The sequence below is a fragment of the Echinops telfairi genome, unplaced genomic scaffold (assembly GCF_000313985.2).
Source record: "Echinops telfairi isolate 266 unplaced genomic scaffold, ASM31398v2 ScPeMD7_7410;HRSCAF=8448, whole genome shotgun sequence".
NCBI classification, from domain to species: domain Eukaryota; kingdom Metazoa; phylum Chordata; class Mammalia; order Afrosoricida; family Tenrecidae; genus Echinops; species Echinops telfairi.
In genome coordinates, this window is record NW_022111310.1 from 19879570 (window position 1) to 19893970 (window position 14401).

Below are 14401 nucleotides of genomic sequence, written 5' to 3' on the forward strand. Positions count from 1 at the left end.
ATTTTGCTGTTTTCTTTGTTCTTCTGCGTTTACAACTGATATCCCCACCATCTAGCACTGGGATTGATACACAGACACATTGTAAGGAAAAATTGGATCAGGAAATAAATGAATGATTAATACATAAGTAATAATACATATTGTAAGTGAATGAATAATTGATTTTCCTTTATTGCTAAGAGTTTGGACTTCTGTATGGACAGAAATGTTCTAAGAGGAAAAGTCTAGCGGAGACTTCCAGTGGTTCATGAGCAGATGCAGGTGTGTGTATTTATGGATACATATACCTACATTCATACATACAGACATACACTTGTGTATTCCAAACCTTGGTCTGTCTTAGTGTTTCATGGTAGAACACCAAGAAACTGAGTGTTGAATATTAGGCCATCAGAGTGGCCAACAGAAGCATAAGTCACCAGGTTTATGCTTTCCTGTCTCTCACCTAGGAATTCTCACCTAGGAACTTAAGCATGTTACTCTCTTCCTGAAATCTTAACGCTCCTCCCCTGAAAAGTGGTATGAATGCCTCAGTGGCCTGAAGTTAGAGACAGGAGTGAAGTGGTCTTTTGTGGGCACTTCCATGAATTAAATGCCCTCATATTGTGGGTTGTCCCCGGGAAGCCCAAATTTGAAGGGAACAGGATTCAAAAGGACCAACTAAACTAACACATTTACTTCTGTTTTATAACTCTCGGGTAGATTAGTGTACTGCAATGTCCACCTGGCCTTCTCGGAGATGTTCTGTCCTGTAAGGATGGCACTACGTTGGTGATGATGGGAGCAATAGTGATAGTCCCGATTAGTTCCTCTCATTCTGCTATTGCTCTTGCTGCCATTCATCAGCCGCTTACTGCTCTGTGCTGGATCCTGTACTACATGCTTTATACACAAGGTCTCCTTTTGTCCTTCCAATAACCCTATGAAAAAAGACCATCTTCTTCCTCATGTACCAGATAAGGAGGAACCTGGAGCTCAAAGAGCCTGATAGATTTGACCAAGAGCCCAGAGGAAGCGGTAGGGGCTGGGTTCTGATTGGCAGATGCTTTCATTAAATCCTTCCAAAGCCCGAGTTATGATGGTATTCTCCTTACCCTCAAAGGAGCAGCCACACGAGGGTAGCAAGAAGTTCTCTCTCTCTCTCTCTCTCTCTCTCACACACACACACACACACACACACACTATACACATTCATATCAACATATATTAGTTCATAATACCATGATTTCATTCCATTCTGGCTCTGGTTTTCACACTACCCTCAGTCTCTGAATGTAGAGCCTTCGCCCGGCAGCTTGGTGAATGTGACCATGGGGGAAGGAAATGCTCTCCCAGGCGCTCTGTAGGAAACCCCCGCCTTCTCCCTGCCCCAAGCTGCCCTCGCTGGGAGCTCCGAGCTGCGTTTGGAAAACCTCGTGCGACACTTCAGATCAGTCTTTGCAGCAGCCTGTAGATTTATTTATTTGTTCTGTGGCGATGAGAAGTATCAGCCTTTTGGTCAAGCCTTGGCCTCAATTTCACTTAAAAATGGAAGTTTTGTAAATGAAGCATCCTGTGTATGTATTCAATTTGTATTTCATAAAGCAGTTATTGTCCATTAAATAAATACCATCTGATTGTTGGAAGCCTATTGGAGGGTTAATTGTTGTGTAATGAGATATGTCTCTATTACATCGTGCCCTCAGCCTCAATCAATATGTTTTTAATAACCTATAGTCAGTTGGTACTTGAGGCTCATACAATAGCTATTCTGTTCAGTCTTAAGATTTCATAACGGAGTTATCATATGTTAAATTAAAACTGACGTTTTAGAAACATGTCTAATTACGGTTAACAGCTACGCCGACCGTAGTCTATGACTAAAGGAAGTCGGTCCACAAGTTCAATAAATTGCTGTAAAGACATGGAACTGCATTTTATGTATTTTACACACATGTGCACGCACACACACACACACACACACACACACATACACACTGATGTATGCCGAGCTTATACTCATTCAAACTGATTTAGCCGAGCTTACACTCACTCCAGCGGATTTAGTCCGAAGTGTGCCAGCTTTGATGGCAGGTTGCCTTAGGCTTCGTTCTCAGCTTTCCCCGCTCTGGCCTGTGAGACCTGGGAACAGACATCTCACCTCTCTGATCCTCTTCCATAAAAAGGTGTTAACAGTGACCCCTTCATCTGACTTTTGCCGGGAACTCAACAGATGGCATCTATCCTTTACCTAGCACCACTGCCTATCACACACTCTGCATTCAAGAAATATTTACTCTCATCTCAGGCAAACTTTTTCAGCCCTGTTTAGCTACTTGAAAATCCTCTTTCCCTGCAAAAACCTCTGGCGTTTTCCACTACATCCATCAATGCCAACCTCTTGCCCCCTGGCCATCCTCATGTCCTCCTGCTGTTCTTCACATCTGGGGTCTAAGAGAACACAGGGATTTTCCTTAAAAAAACAGATTCAGATCCTCCCACAGCCTGTGTCCTCACACATGGGCAACTGAGTAAATAATTCAAGGCCACCCTGGTTTTTCTGACTCCTTTATTTGTATCTGTCTTGCAAACATGTGTTGACTAGATGGTTTCAGTTATCTGGACAATTGGCTATGGCGTTTTGGAAAGAGCAAGGGACTGGGAATCAAGTGTCCTGGGTCTGAGGTCTCTGTGACCCCATTGATTTCCTCTGCCTCTCCTGCCTCAGTCTTTCTAGCTGCAAGCCAAATGCATTTCTAGCCTTTGTCTGCTAATTGGCCTCTGTCAACTTCTCAGAACAGAGAAAATGATTTGAGTGACTCCTTTCCCAGTTCTCCCAAGGATGCAGAGGAGAGAAATCTGACTGGCATAGCTAGTCCCCACTAGCATAACTTACTAACTGGCATAACTAGTAGCATTCTAGATGCCAACGAGATGCCTTATGTGTCTGAGTTGGTCCCCACTCATGGAGCCCATGCAGAGCCCCTTGCTGTGGAGTTGATTTTAACGATGGCGATCACTGTGCTCCAGGACTCCGCTGCCCAAAGTGTCAGCCAGTTCCCACGCATGGCTATGACTCTCTAGGACTGACCCCAGTATGACAGAAGACCTGCATTGTGAAATTGATAGGAATTAAATTTTTTTAATTAAAACAGCCACGTGTGACTGCAGGCTACCTTGTTGGGGAGTGGAGCCTTGGGACTTTAAGCTTTGACTCTTTCCTAGTACCCCAGTTGAGAAGAACAATCTTCCTCAGAATTATTTACCTTCTGTGCCCCTTTGATGTGTGTGTGTGTGTGTGTGTGTGTGTGTGTGTAGGTACCTAAAAAAGTCAACGGAACCCTACAGGTAAGAAGTACATATTATATTCCCTGGATATTCATCTCTACTACCTGATTTTGCTAAGACACAGGCTAACTCTGAGTTTCTAAACTGCAGTCTTCGGCGAATTACTTTGTCCTTGTGAATCTCAGCTTCCTAATCTGCAAAATAAGGCCTTTCTTTACCTGCCATCGCCAACCTCATAGCCTTGCTTTTTAGTTACTGCCTTTGTTTTTATTTTCACCCCTGTGATTCTTCATTCAATGCCCAGACTAATCTTTTTTTTTTTTTTTAATGTGAATCAGATCATGTCTTGCCATGCCTGGTGCGCCTCTCTCTTGTAGCTGACCATTGGTTAGGGGTATAATGTAAGGGTGGTCTACAGAATCTTACGGAACTCAGCCCTCACCCCTCTCCAAAGTCGGCTCGTGCTACCTTTCCATCATTTGTGGCTCCTGCCAGTCAGGCTTCTTTGAAAGCCCCTATGGGTCAAGCCGTGGGTTATCTGCTCAGGCTATTTAGGAACCTGGAAAGGCATAGAAGACCAGGCTCTTAAAGCTGTTCTTTGTGCCACTTGTCAGGTTCCAGTGCGCATGGCCTCCCCTCCATGAGCACTCTAGTCTTCAGGAGCGCAGCTCCTTCCATTCCGCAAATCCTCTTACTCTTTCCTTCTCCACGTTATCACAGGGTGCAACCTTACCGTTATGCCGATTAACCATTGTCTGCACTGGACTGCCAGTCCTCCAGAGGCAGCAGCCATGTCTGCTTTGGTGGGTCAAAGACAGTGTCCTGGTGGCACAGTGGATTGCCAACTGAAAGGTTGGCGTTTTGAACCTACCAGTTTTCTGCAGGAGAGAGATGAGGCAGCCTGCTTCTGCCAAGGTTTAGAGTCTCTGAAACTCAGTGGAGCACTTCTACCCTGCCCTATAGGGTTGGAATGAAGTTGATACCAGGGGATTGTGTTTTCTGTGAGGTCAATGGGGACCCCTGGGTGGTGTAAGTGGTTAAGATGTCCAAGCAGCTGCTAAGTGAACGACTGGAAATTTGAATTCACTCACACGTGCCTCACAAGAAAGGCAGAGAAATCCGCCTAAGTAACCACGGAGAACAATATGGAGCCCAGTTAGACTCTGGCATGCGTGCGTCACCAGGAGCCAGAAGCAGCTGAACTGAACAGGCAGCTGTTTGACTCTTGGTCTTTGTGTGGGCAATGTTTAACACTGACAATGGTACCCAGAGATTCCTCAGTAATCATCGATTGTATGAATAGATCAGTGTTTCCTAGAGTGGGTAATACTGCTCCCTGGGGAGTAGACCTGGGGAGGGGGCACTGGATAGATCCAGGAGAGCTGAAAAGGCAGATTAACTACATTTAATCCTGGATTATGGACTGTAATACAAAAGATTTTCATGGCCAAGGAGGTGCTGAGTCATTGTTTTCTGAAAAGGGGACAGCAGGCCAGGTAAGTACCAGAACCGATGGAATAGGTGAAAGAAGCGAGTGTCGCCATCAGTGAATGGTTCCAGGGAACATGCTTATTTCCTGAGACTCTGTGCAAACAAGTCGTGTGACTCTCAGCTGGGTGGCATTTTATTTACTCATCAAAGACTTTATTGGGAACTTTGGATGGACTAAGGACTCAATAAAGTCTAGGTAATTGTATGTGTATCACACGGAACAGAACATTTCAAGGAACTATGGGGGGAAAGTTTCAATCACCATTGAGGTCAGCAAAATTCATAATCCCCAAACAGTTATAACTTCATGGTGATCATAAAACCAGTCATGTGACTGGGGGGGTGTTAGGCATGGACTGTAATCATTGTAACAGAACTCTGCTGAGGAAATCAGTCTCCTCCTCTGACACCCTGATCGCAATGGTATTTGTATAATTTTGATAATGACTAGTCCAACAAGAATTCATACTTACTTATGAATGTGTTTCAATGCAGACAAATACTAATGGAGAGAGGGAGGGAATCCTATGTTCCACTACTCAGAATTCACTGCTGACAATCTTGGGTTGCATAGAGTGACTCAAACAGCTTTGAGGTACTGCTGTATGTTCAGTTTTGAGTTTGAGTTTCCTCCTTAGCATTTTTGCATCCATAATTTTTTCAGTCGATTGCATAATCGTTGGAAATATTACTGTAATAGCTGCTTATCATTCCATTGAGCAGATTAACCATGGGCTATTTAATCATTCTTCTATCGCTGAATACTACTGTGCTTGAAAATATTCTACGTGCTGGTCTTATATTTACAGTGATCAGGCTGAGGAATCAGGATCTGCAATGTGCAGGCCCTGCTAGACCAGTCACGAGTGCTAGAAACGTGTCTGTGTGACTAGGAGTCATCCAGTCATTCTTCCATTTGACAGTGTAGGTTGATTGCCACCATGTAACATTGTGAGTGCTGGCCACCAAGGGAAACGGCAATGACAAGCCATGGTCCTGAGCCCAAAGGACTTCACAGTCTCTATAGAGTAACCCATCTATCTACTGAAAAAATGCTCACTGATGCGATGATGTCCAAGGGAAACCATGAGAGATGGAGCGCAACAGCTAGGAGGAAAGTGCCTTATGGGCAGAGAGCAGAATGTTCTGAGAGGCTTGGGGTGTTGGCAGAGCCTGCAGTTGGAAATAGCCCGGAGTGCCGACAAGTCGGGCTATAGTGCTAAGGGAACTGCATTCAGAGGGTCTTGGCTTTGATGGCCCAGTGTGTAAAAGACTGCGTATAAAGGATATGAATCACCAATGGAATAGTACCTTGACCTGTTCCTATTTGGCTTTGAAATTATTTCCCTGGTAGCTGTGGGGAGGCGGGAGGGCAGAAACCAGCACACTGATTTCCACACCAGGCTTTTCCTCCCCAGGTGATTTCAGGGGTAGGAAGACCTTGAGACCTGGCTCCTCCGTTGCACCCTCTCACGTAGCCCTAGCATAGGAATGCTTCCAGAAACACAGAAAGTGGTATCAGCTAGGCCAGTGCATTACAAGACATATGGGTTGAGCTGGAACACTTCTTAACATCTTCGGGTTCAACTGCCAGCCGCTCTGCAGAGGTGGCTCAGATTTGCAGTGTTTCGTCCACAGTAGACAGGAGTAGCAGACTGATCCATCTCCCAGCCCAGCAATTGCCTCCTAAATCAATGCCAAGTCTGGAGAACAAGTAGGATCCCACAGGCTGTTGTGGCCAAAGGGAGATTGAATCCAGATACAGAAGACAGTGGGGGAAGCCACCCTCATATTCCACTGCTGGGGCTAGTGCTATTGAGGGGTTGGCTCACCCCTTGGAAAGCTGCTACAATGAATTAAATGGCATAGAAGGAAACTGCTGTTGACTGAGAACTCCAGGAGTGACTCATCCCTCCTTGAATGTCAGGGCTGGAAACTTCTTTAGGCATCATCTAGTGCAGCCCACTAATGTTTCGGCTGAAGGAGCCATGCTCTTTCTCCGTAATGAATGTTGAGCGCACAGGCTGGCAGCTGGCACATGATCCGTACCTGCTAACTGTGGCTCACGGAGTCCATTTTGAGGTCAACACGGGGCAATAGGTTTTCTTTCAACCACCCAGAAAATTCCTGGTGGACTCTTTGATGACCCAGGAGAGTCATATTAGTGTTGGTAGTAAATCTTTGGCCTTCCTGAGTCTGCTCCACTTGAAATTAGAGATGTATCTCCATCATCAGAATGGAAGCCACGTTGTCTTCCCTAAGAAGGTCCTTGATGCACAGAATTGCATGGACAGTCATTTTCTGAAAGTTTGATGTTTGTGGAAAGGAGTGGGGCTCGCCGCAACGTTGCGTTCTGCTGCTCTGTTGTTTTGGACCGAGGTGAATTCAACTGTTCCTAAGTCGGTGCATTTTCCCTCTCTCCTGGGCCTCCTAGAGAATTGGGATCAGCATGTGACCATTGTCTGGAAGGGAGAATCCTTGTGCAGTTCGCCTTCAACGCCTCCTCCCCGATGCCTTGTGGTCCTTCAGGACACTGGAGCCCGCGAGAAGCAGAAGGTGAGCCCACGTTCTGTCTACCAGCCTTTTACAGCATGTGGAGTTTGGTGGTGTGGATGGTCTCGCTCATCTACCACTCTTCTTTCATCTTAAACTCAGTCCACAGGGCTAGTATTCATGGACACATTCAACAGATACTTTTCGGACATCTGCACTGCCCCAACTCATGTCATTCTCACTTCACATGTGAAGAAACAAAAGGATCAGCATATTAAATACCTGCCCAAGGGCACACAACTGAGAAGCATGCTGTGTCTGACGCTAGTCTCAACAGCCTGTGGCTGCACATGAGGTCGCACTCGCAGCCACACACACATTTGAGGGCTTCAAGTCATCAGTAATCTTTAAGACCTTCTCAGTTACCTCTCGAAGTATGCAGGGCCCTGCCACATGTGGCACAACTCTTCTCCCACATACCCTCCTTCCTGGGATCCATTAACCTACAAGAAAAGTGAGGGAAGCACCCCAGGATCATGGCAGGGGAAGGATCCCTCTGCTCCCTTGCAATCATGCCCACTACCAAACCCTTTGTTTACAGGAATTAAGAGAATGCCTTTTGCCCAATGCTTTGTTGTACTTTCTTCCTTGGCCCTAAAATAGTGCTGCTGGGAATTTCAGGACATGGTTGGCACATTGCTGTTCCAGCCCCCTCTGCAGTCTTTCTTTCATGGGGTTCAGACTTGGCCCTTGAAGTCAGGATGGTGAAGCACATCCTTCCCTCCCGGTCTTCCAGCTCACCCTCCCCTCAGAAAGTCGCCCATCAAACTCCTGCTCTCCGCCCCTCCTGCTCCTGGGCAGGCCGGCTCACGCCAACAGTCGCTGGCTGGGTGGGGACATTCTTACACCAGTTCATTAAAGGGAGCGGAACCTTTGGTGACTCCTCATTGAGCTTTTTGGGAGGACTTCTCCCGTTTCCTCTATCTATGGAGAAAGAAGTCTGAGAGGCAGTGGGGCGGGAAGGGGGGGTATGAGGGCAGGGGGGTGGGCGCGGGCAGGGGCAGAGATGGAATAAGGCAAAGGAGAAGGATCAGAGAGGAAAGCAAGGGAGAAAAATGATGGCACAATACTGTGTTATCTTCTGAAGTAACTTAAAACGGAGAGTCTAACTCAAGCACACTAAACAAATCCATCTGGGATGTGAAGCAAGAAGGATGTCTGGGAGAGACCCTCCGTTCAACCTCACAGGACCACCGTCAGACTTGGAAGGGATGCCAGGGTCACCCTGCCCCAGTTCCCAGCCAGGACAGGAACCCCCTCTGGATCTCCCTCACTGAAGCTCCCCCAGCGCCAGTTGAGATGTGTTCTAGGCCTCCCCACACTAGCTCCATTTGTAAGAAAGGTCTTGCTGAAGTCTGCAACCATACTGTTTCTCACAAGAGAAAACATACATTTCTTCTACCTGTTAACACTGCATAGTCTCGTAGAGTGAGGCTGACTTATCCGTGCTGGCCGTAGAGATCGCATACCTGGCACAGTGAGTTGCACATAGCACACAATTGACCTTTGGAACCATCTTAAAGTACATCACCCAGTGGAGTGACGTATACTCACAAGGTTTGGCAGCCATCAGCACTCTCTAGTTCCAAGACTCCTTTTTTAATCACCCCAAACAAGACTGGATACTCATGAAACATTCTCTTTGCAGCCCCTTCTCTCTCTAGCTCCCTGTAGCCCCTAGCCTGCTTTCTGGTTCCATGGATGTGCACATTTTGAACATTTCATATACCTGTGAATTGTATCATATATGACCTCTGTGATCGGCTTTATTCATTTAGCATGGTATCAAAGTTTATCATCTTGTAGCATGTGTTCCTTTTCATGTCTAAACAGTAATCTATAGGATGGCTCTATAACCATGGTTTATCCATTCATCTGTTGATGGGTATTGGGGTTGTTTTTCCCTGTTGGCTATTGTGACTGGAGCTGCCGTAAACATTGGTGTTATCTTGTGTGTGTTTGTGTGGTGTTGTGCATCCCTGTGTTTTAAGAATGTCTCAGTTTCCATTTATAATATGGCAACTCTCAATAGATATAACTCATGTGAACAAGAGTTCAATAATATTTTAAAAGTTTAAAGTGTGAGAGGGGCGAGGAAGAGATTAGATTGGTGAGGGGAATAAAAGCCAGATCAGGATGGGTTTGAATTTACACTGGGAATAGGGAGAAGGTCTGAGTGTTTCTTTTTTTGAGCAAGGTGTACAGTAATTGTGTGCCTGCTATAAGGACTGCTTGAGAAGCAAGTTGGGGAGGAGGGGTTTAGAAGGAAGGGCTCGTTAGGTGGCAGTTACAGAAATCCAGCTGATGGCCATGGCCTTGCTGAGGTCAGTGGAAATGAGAATAGGGAGAGGTGATTGAGGTTAGAGGTATTTAAGAAGCAGAATCAGCAAGACTCTCCCCTGAAGCTTCTCTAGTTAAAACCATCTTGATTTCTTCTACTGCTCATTTGATTGAAATAATTTCCAGACATCTCCCCATACCCCTATCCAACCCCACTCTCAATTGCTTAAGTGTGTTTCGAGTTTGTCCTTGACCCCATATACTGTGATACACAGAGCTGAGTTCAACTGGAAGCCCCGAGCCTCCTCACTCCCTGGGCTGACTCAGTCCTCCAAGGAAAAAGGAAAACTCAGCAGCTGGGGTTTTTTTCTTGAGAATATGTAAATTTAGCACATCCAGGCCAGGGACAGACTTTAGTTCTTTTTCTTTCTTTCTTTTTTTTTTTAGTGCATCCTTTGGCTCAGACCTAAGAAATAAGCTATTATTTGTTGAGTCAAGCTCTGCCATTTATTTCTCCACTCATTTTCATCCTATCTATCTTTGCATGTTTAAGTGTTGGCGCTGCTCAAACAAAAAGCTACAAACTCCAGGAGCAATGCCAAACAGATGGGTGGTGTTGGGTAAAGCACATGGAGGGATGAGGAAGGGGACTGCATCTTGGTCCCAACCTTGTCATCTACTTGCTCTGTGCCATCAGCTTTACCCTGAAGCTGATCCCTTATCCATTGAAGACACACTTGAATTATCATGTCCTTCTCAGCTCTAGTAGTGGACGAAGCTGCAACTTCTCTTTAGTTCCATGTTAACATATTTATTGAGCATCTGCTATGTTTTATAAACTTCCTCTCAAAGAAGGTAAATACAATCACAGAAAGACTTGTCTTTGGTCCCCAATGTGGTGAGATCAAGGGAAAAAAACCCATTTTCATATCGCTTGATCAAAACTACATTCCATAGATGAACATTTCCTGATGTATTCAATACTGTGTTATACTTATGAGCCAGGAATCTGGTAGCTGGGTTTCTGACTGCCTTGCACACCACATTTGCAATCCTATAACATCCCAAGTATTGAGTCTTCCATGAAAAAACTAACACAGAACACCAGATATTTTCAATTTGTTTTTACCTGTGTGAATCTTTGCCCCATTCTTTTGCCTAGAATATTTTAGGCATGCTTCAGAATTCATCTAGAAATTGAAAACAATTGGGCACTTTGTTTTTATAAGTATATTTGTGTCAATCAACAGCTGCAGTGTATATCAGCATCTATCCATTAGGTCTCTGTATAATCTTTATAAGTTTAGATCGCCATAAATATGTATATGTATATTTCTAATATATAAAGACCTTATTTCCAGTTGACAGCATACGCCAACTGGTAACTTTATATTCTGCTCCATGTAGGCAAAAAGGATGTGCATTAGTAATGGAGTAGCTAGGCCTTTGCTCTTGTTTCTCAACCCTTCCTCTCTTTGCCTTGTTCCTCCCGCCCTCTCTTTGCTCCTCCCTCCCTCCCTGTCTTTCCTTTATGTCTTCCCTCCTTCCCTTTTTCACTCTCGTTTCCCCCTTCTCTCCCTCCTTCTGATCTTCCTCCTTTGGCTTCCTTCTTTCCCTCTTCTCTGTCTCCCTTCATCTCAGCCTTATGACTGCACAGCTTCACACATAACGTCAATCTACTAGCACCATTCATTTCTCCCCCTTAGAAATTATACCCTGTCCTTCTAACCCCTCTATTGCTTCCTTTGTCCAGGCCATAGCACAGAACACAGACCCAGTCCTCCATGGGGCTTTGTCATGGATGGATGGATGGAGGATGGCTGTGTCTGTAAATAGAAGTTTATATAAAAGACAAATCTTGTGTCTTGTCCAAAATCCCTATTGTGCTCAGTAAAAAAAACCAAATAAATAATAATAATAATAAAATCATTTCTTTAACGTGGAATGCAAGACCTTCATATTCTAGGTTCTGCTCAGATTTCTAGCCTCATCGCTCACTGTCTTCTCGTTGTACTTAAAATCAGTCCTCTGGTCTCACATTCTCTCTCACCTCCTTGCTTGACATACCTCCTCCTGCCAGTATTTTCTTCCATTTTTTTAGAGCAGACCGAATACATTTGGGTCATCCATTACGGGTTTTATCCACACTGATTTCCCTAGCAATCCTGTAGATGACACAACTGAGAAGTACTGTAGCTGATATTTTAGCCCACCTTCCGTCACTTCAAAACCTGCTGCATTGACTGGGGCAAGAATATCGCCTTAGATCCTATGCCCACCAGGGAATTCCTCGAATCTCTTCTGTCAAATTTGTTTCAGAAACCCTACATCATGCACTTACTAGCAGGGTGAAGGAGCCAAGGCGCATGATGTGCTTGGCTAGTCTCTGAAGTCCTAGATTGTTCAAGAGGTTGCTGCTTTGGTGATGAGTTGGGCTGGATGACCCTGGGAGCTCTTTCATGTCTGCGAGTTGATGTCCCGTGCCAGAAAAGCACAAGCTTTGCTGAGACTTCAACTGGTATTTACTGACTTGAGCATAATGGCTTTACTTACCTTCCTGTCCTTTGGAAAGCATTTGGTCCCTCTGCTGACTGACAAGAAACCAGGGAGGAAGGATGAGCCAAACAGAGTTGTCATTTTGCTCTCTAGTGGCTTCCTAGCACTGAAAATCGGTTTCTCCAAGAAAGGGAGAAAGGCAGCTCCATGCCCTGCCAATTCCAGGAGGAACCCTGTAAAGGGGTGGAATGTTCACCTGGCACCTACCATCAGCCAGGAAGCCTAGAATGACGTCAAGGGCAGACCCAATCAATCCAATCTCACTCTCCCAGATGCCATTCGTGGCCGTAAAATTATCCAACCAATTTGGATCTCATCCAAAACAACGTGTGATCACAAGAATGAAGGGAAACCAGCTGATGTGAAGGGGCTAAGGAGTTTTGTGTGTCAGGCAGCCTCTGACTGTTTCCTTAAAGGAAGCCCAAGATTCAAAGGACTGTCACTCATGCTCCAAACATAGAATTTGTATCTGTGTGCAAAGTTGTGAAGTCAGTGGCCTTCATACATGGAAGCCCGGGAATCTTCATTGAAGGCAGACTTACTCAAAAACACTTAGATGCATATTCCTAACCACTTTAGTTTATATGTGCAAAGAAAAGACATGTGGCCACACCAGCTCCTGTGGGCTTCCGACGCTGTAACTCTGTGTTAGTCTGAGTAAACTAGGGGAAAAAAATCCACAGAAACTCATATATGCATAAGAGAGAGTTTTATATAAAGGGTAAGTGTAAATTCAGAAAGCATCCCAACCCCATCCAGTCTAAGCCCATAAGACCGACTTAGCCCATATGTCCAACACCAATCTACAAAGTCCCCCTCAAACTCACAAAACACACACAATGATGCCGAATGCAGGAGGATCACAGGCCAGTGAGTAGAAAGTCTTTGAATTCAGTGGTGGTTGGTGTGGGCTTCAACGCAGCTTCTCCAGCACCTCTTCCCGGCCAGCAACCAAGTGTATTTGTGCTTTTTCAGCCCTCATTGTAAGAGCTCAGATTTAACAGGGTCTTTACAATGATAATGATAACATAAGAAAACTTCACAAGTCCATGGCTCCAATGTTAAACATTAGATCTGTCCATTTGTTAAGTAAATGACATTCTCTGTGAAATAAATTAGGGAATAGCTTTACAAAGTAAATACAGTACGTAGAAACAGGAATGGGAAAGAAATAAGAGAAAGTTTGGAATTCTTCCTTTATGTTTATAAGAAAGTGTGATTTTGTTTCCCCTGCTCATTTTCACTGCACTTATTTTCCATTTTTTAACCATAAGCACAAATTACTTTGACAAAAAAATGGAGCGTTAATCATCATCATCATAATAACATGTGGAAATTGGCAATCAATGAGTGTCAGAGTTAACAGCAGCATTCCTCAAAAGAATCTCCTGTAATGATAGATATTTTTTATCCTTACATGATGCAGTACAATTGCTAGAGGTTGTCTTTGGGCCCTGGGAATATAGCCTGTATGTGAAGAATTGGACTTAAAATTTTATTTCATTCTTAATCATTCTAAGGGTCATATGTGATTGCTAACTCCTAGCTCAAACAGCACAGGTTTCGGGCACGTTAGTGGATGAAAAGCTGAGCAGTCATGACTGAGCTGCACACACAAGTGACATAGCCAGAAGAAGTAGAAACTCAATTTCTGGGTCAGATTCTGGTATAATCATCTCTGAGCTGGTGGACTGTGGGTACAAGACTCCATCAGCCTTAGTCACTCAATCGTAACATTCAACAAAGATTGAACGTGGACTTTCTATGGGCCAAGCATGGTCTTCAGTGGAGTGCCCATGCATTGAGAGAAACAGAGCTATTTAAAAAAAGAAGGGAACAAAAATGATGACTGTCTTAAAGGATTTTGCAGACAGTCAGATGAGCTGCCTCTCAATAAAAGTTTATTAGATGAATAAGTGATATACGAGGGGCTCCAAAAAATTCACGGAAAAATTCCATTATCTTTTCAGTCTATTTTACTACAGACGGTTTGAAGATCCCGTGTATGTGGGCCAATAACCCACGAAGTCCAGAGAGCCACTCAGGGCATTGGGAGTAGACGAGGAGAAAGGCATGAGCCTAGATGCTTCACACCAACCTCAGGGTCACTTCCAACTGGCAGATTCTGTGAATCCATGAGAGCACTGAGCCCAGGGAGGGGTGGGAAGGGAAGGGAACCTTGCAATTGTTGACATTGCTTCTTGTTCATGATATCCTAAAAGTCTTTGTGCATTTCTTTGTTCCCCTTTTCTTA

At 44.7% G+C, this 14401-nt stretch overlaps 1 protein-coding gene across 1 annotated transcript in view; it reads left to right on the forward strand.

Annotated features, from left to right (window-relative positions):
- The window catches only part of PAPPA (pappalysin 1), a 238737-nt gene that overhangs the window by 41537 nt on the left and 182799 nt on the right, over positions 1-14401 (forward strand). The window contains exon 6 of the mRNA XM_013007231.2: positions 7193-7314. Within this exon, the coding sequence (XP_012862685.2) occupies positions 7193-7314 (122 nt within the window). The remainder of the gene's footprint in view (positions 1-7192; positions 7315-14401) is intronic.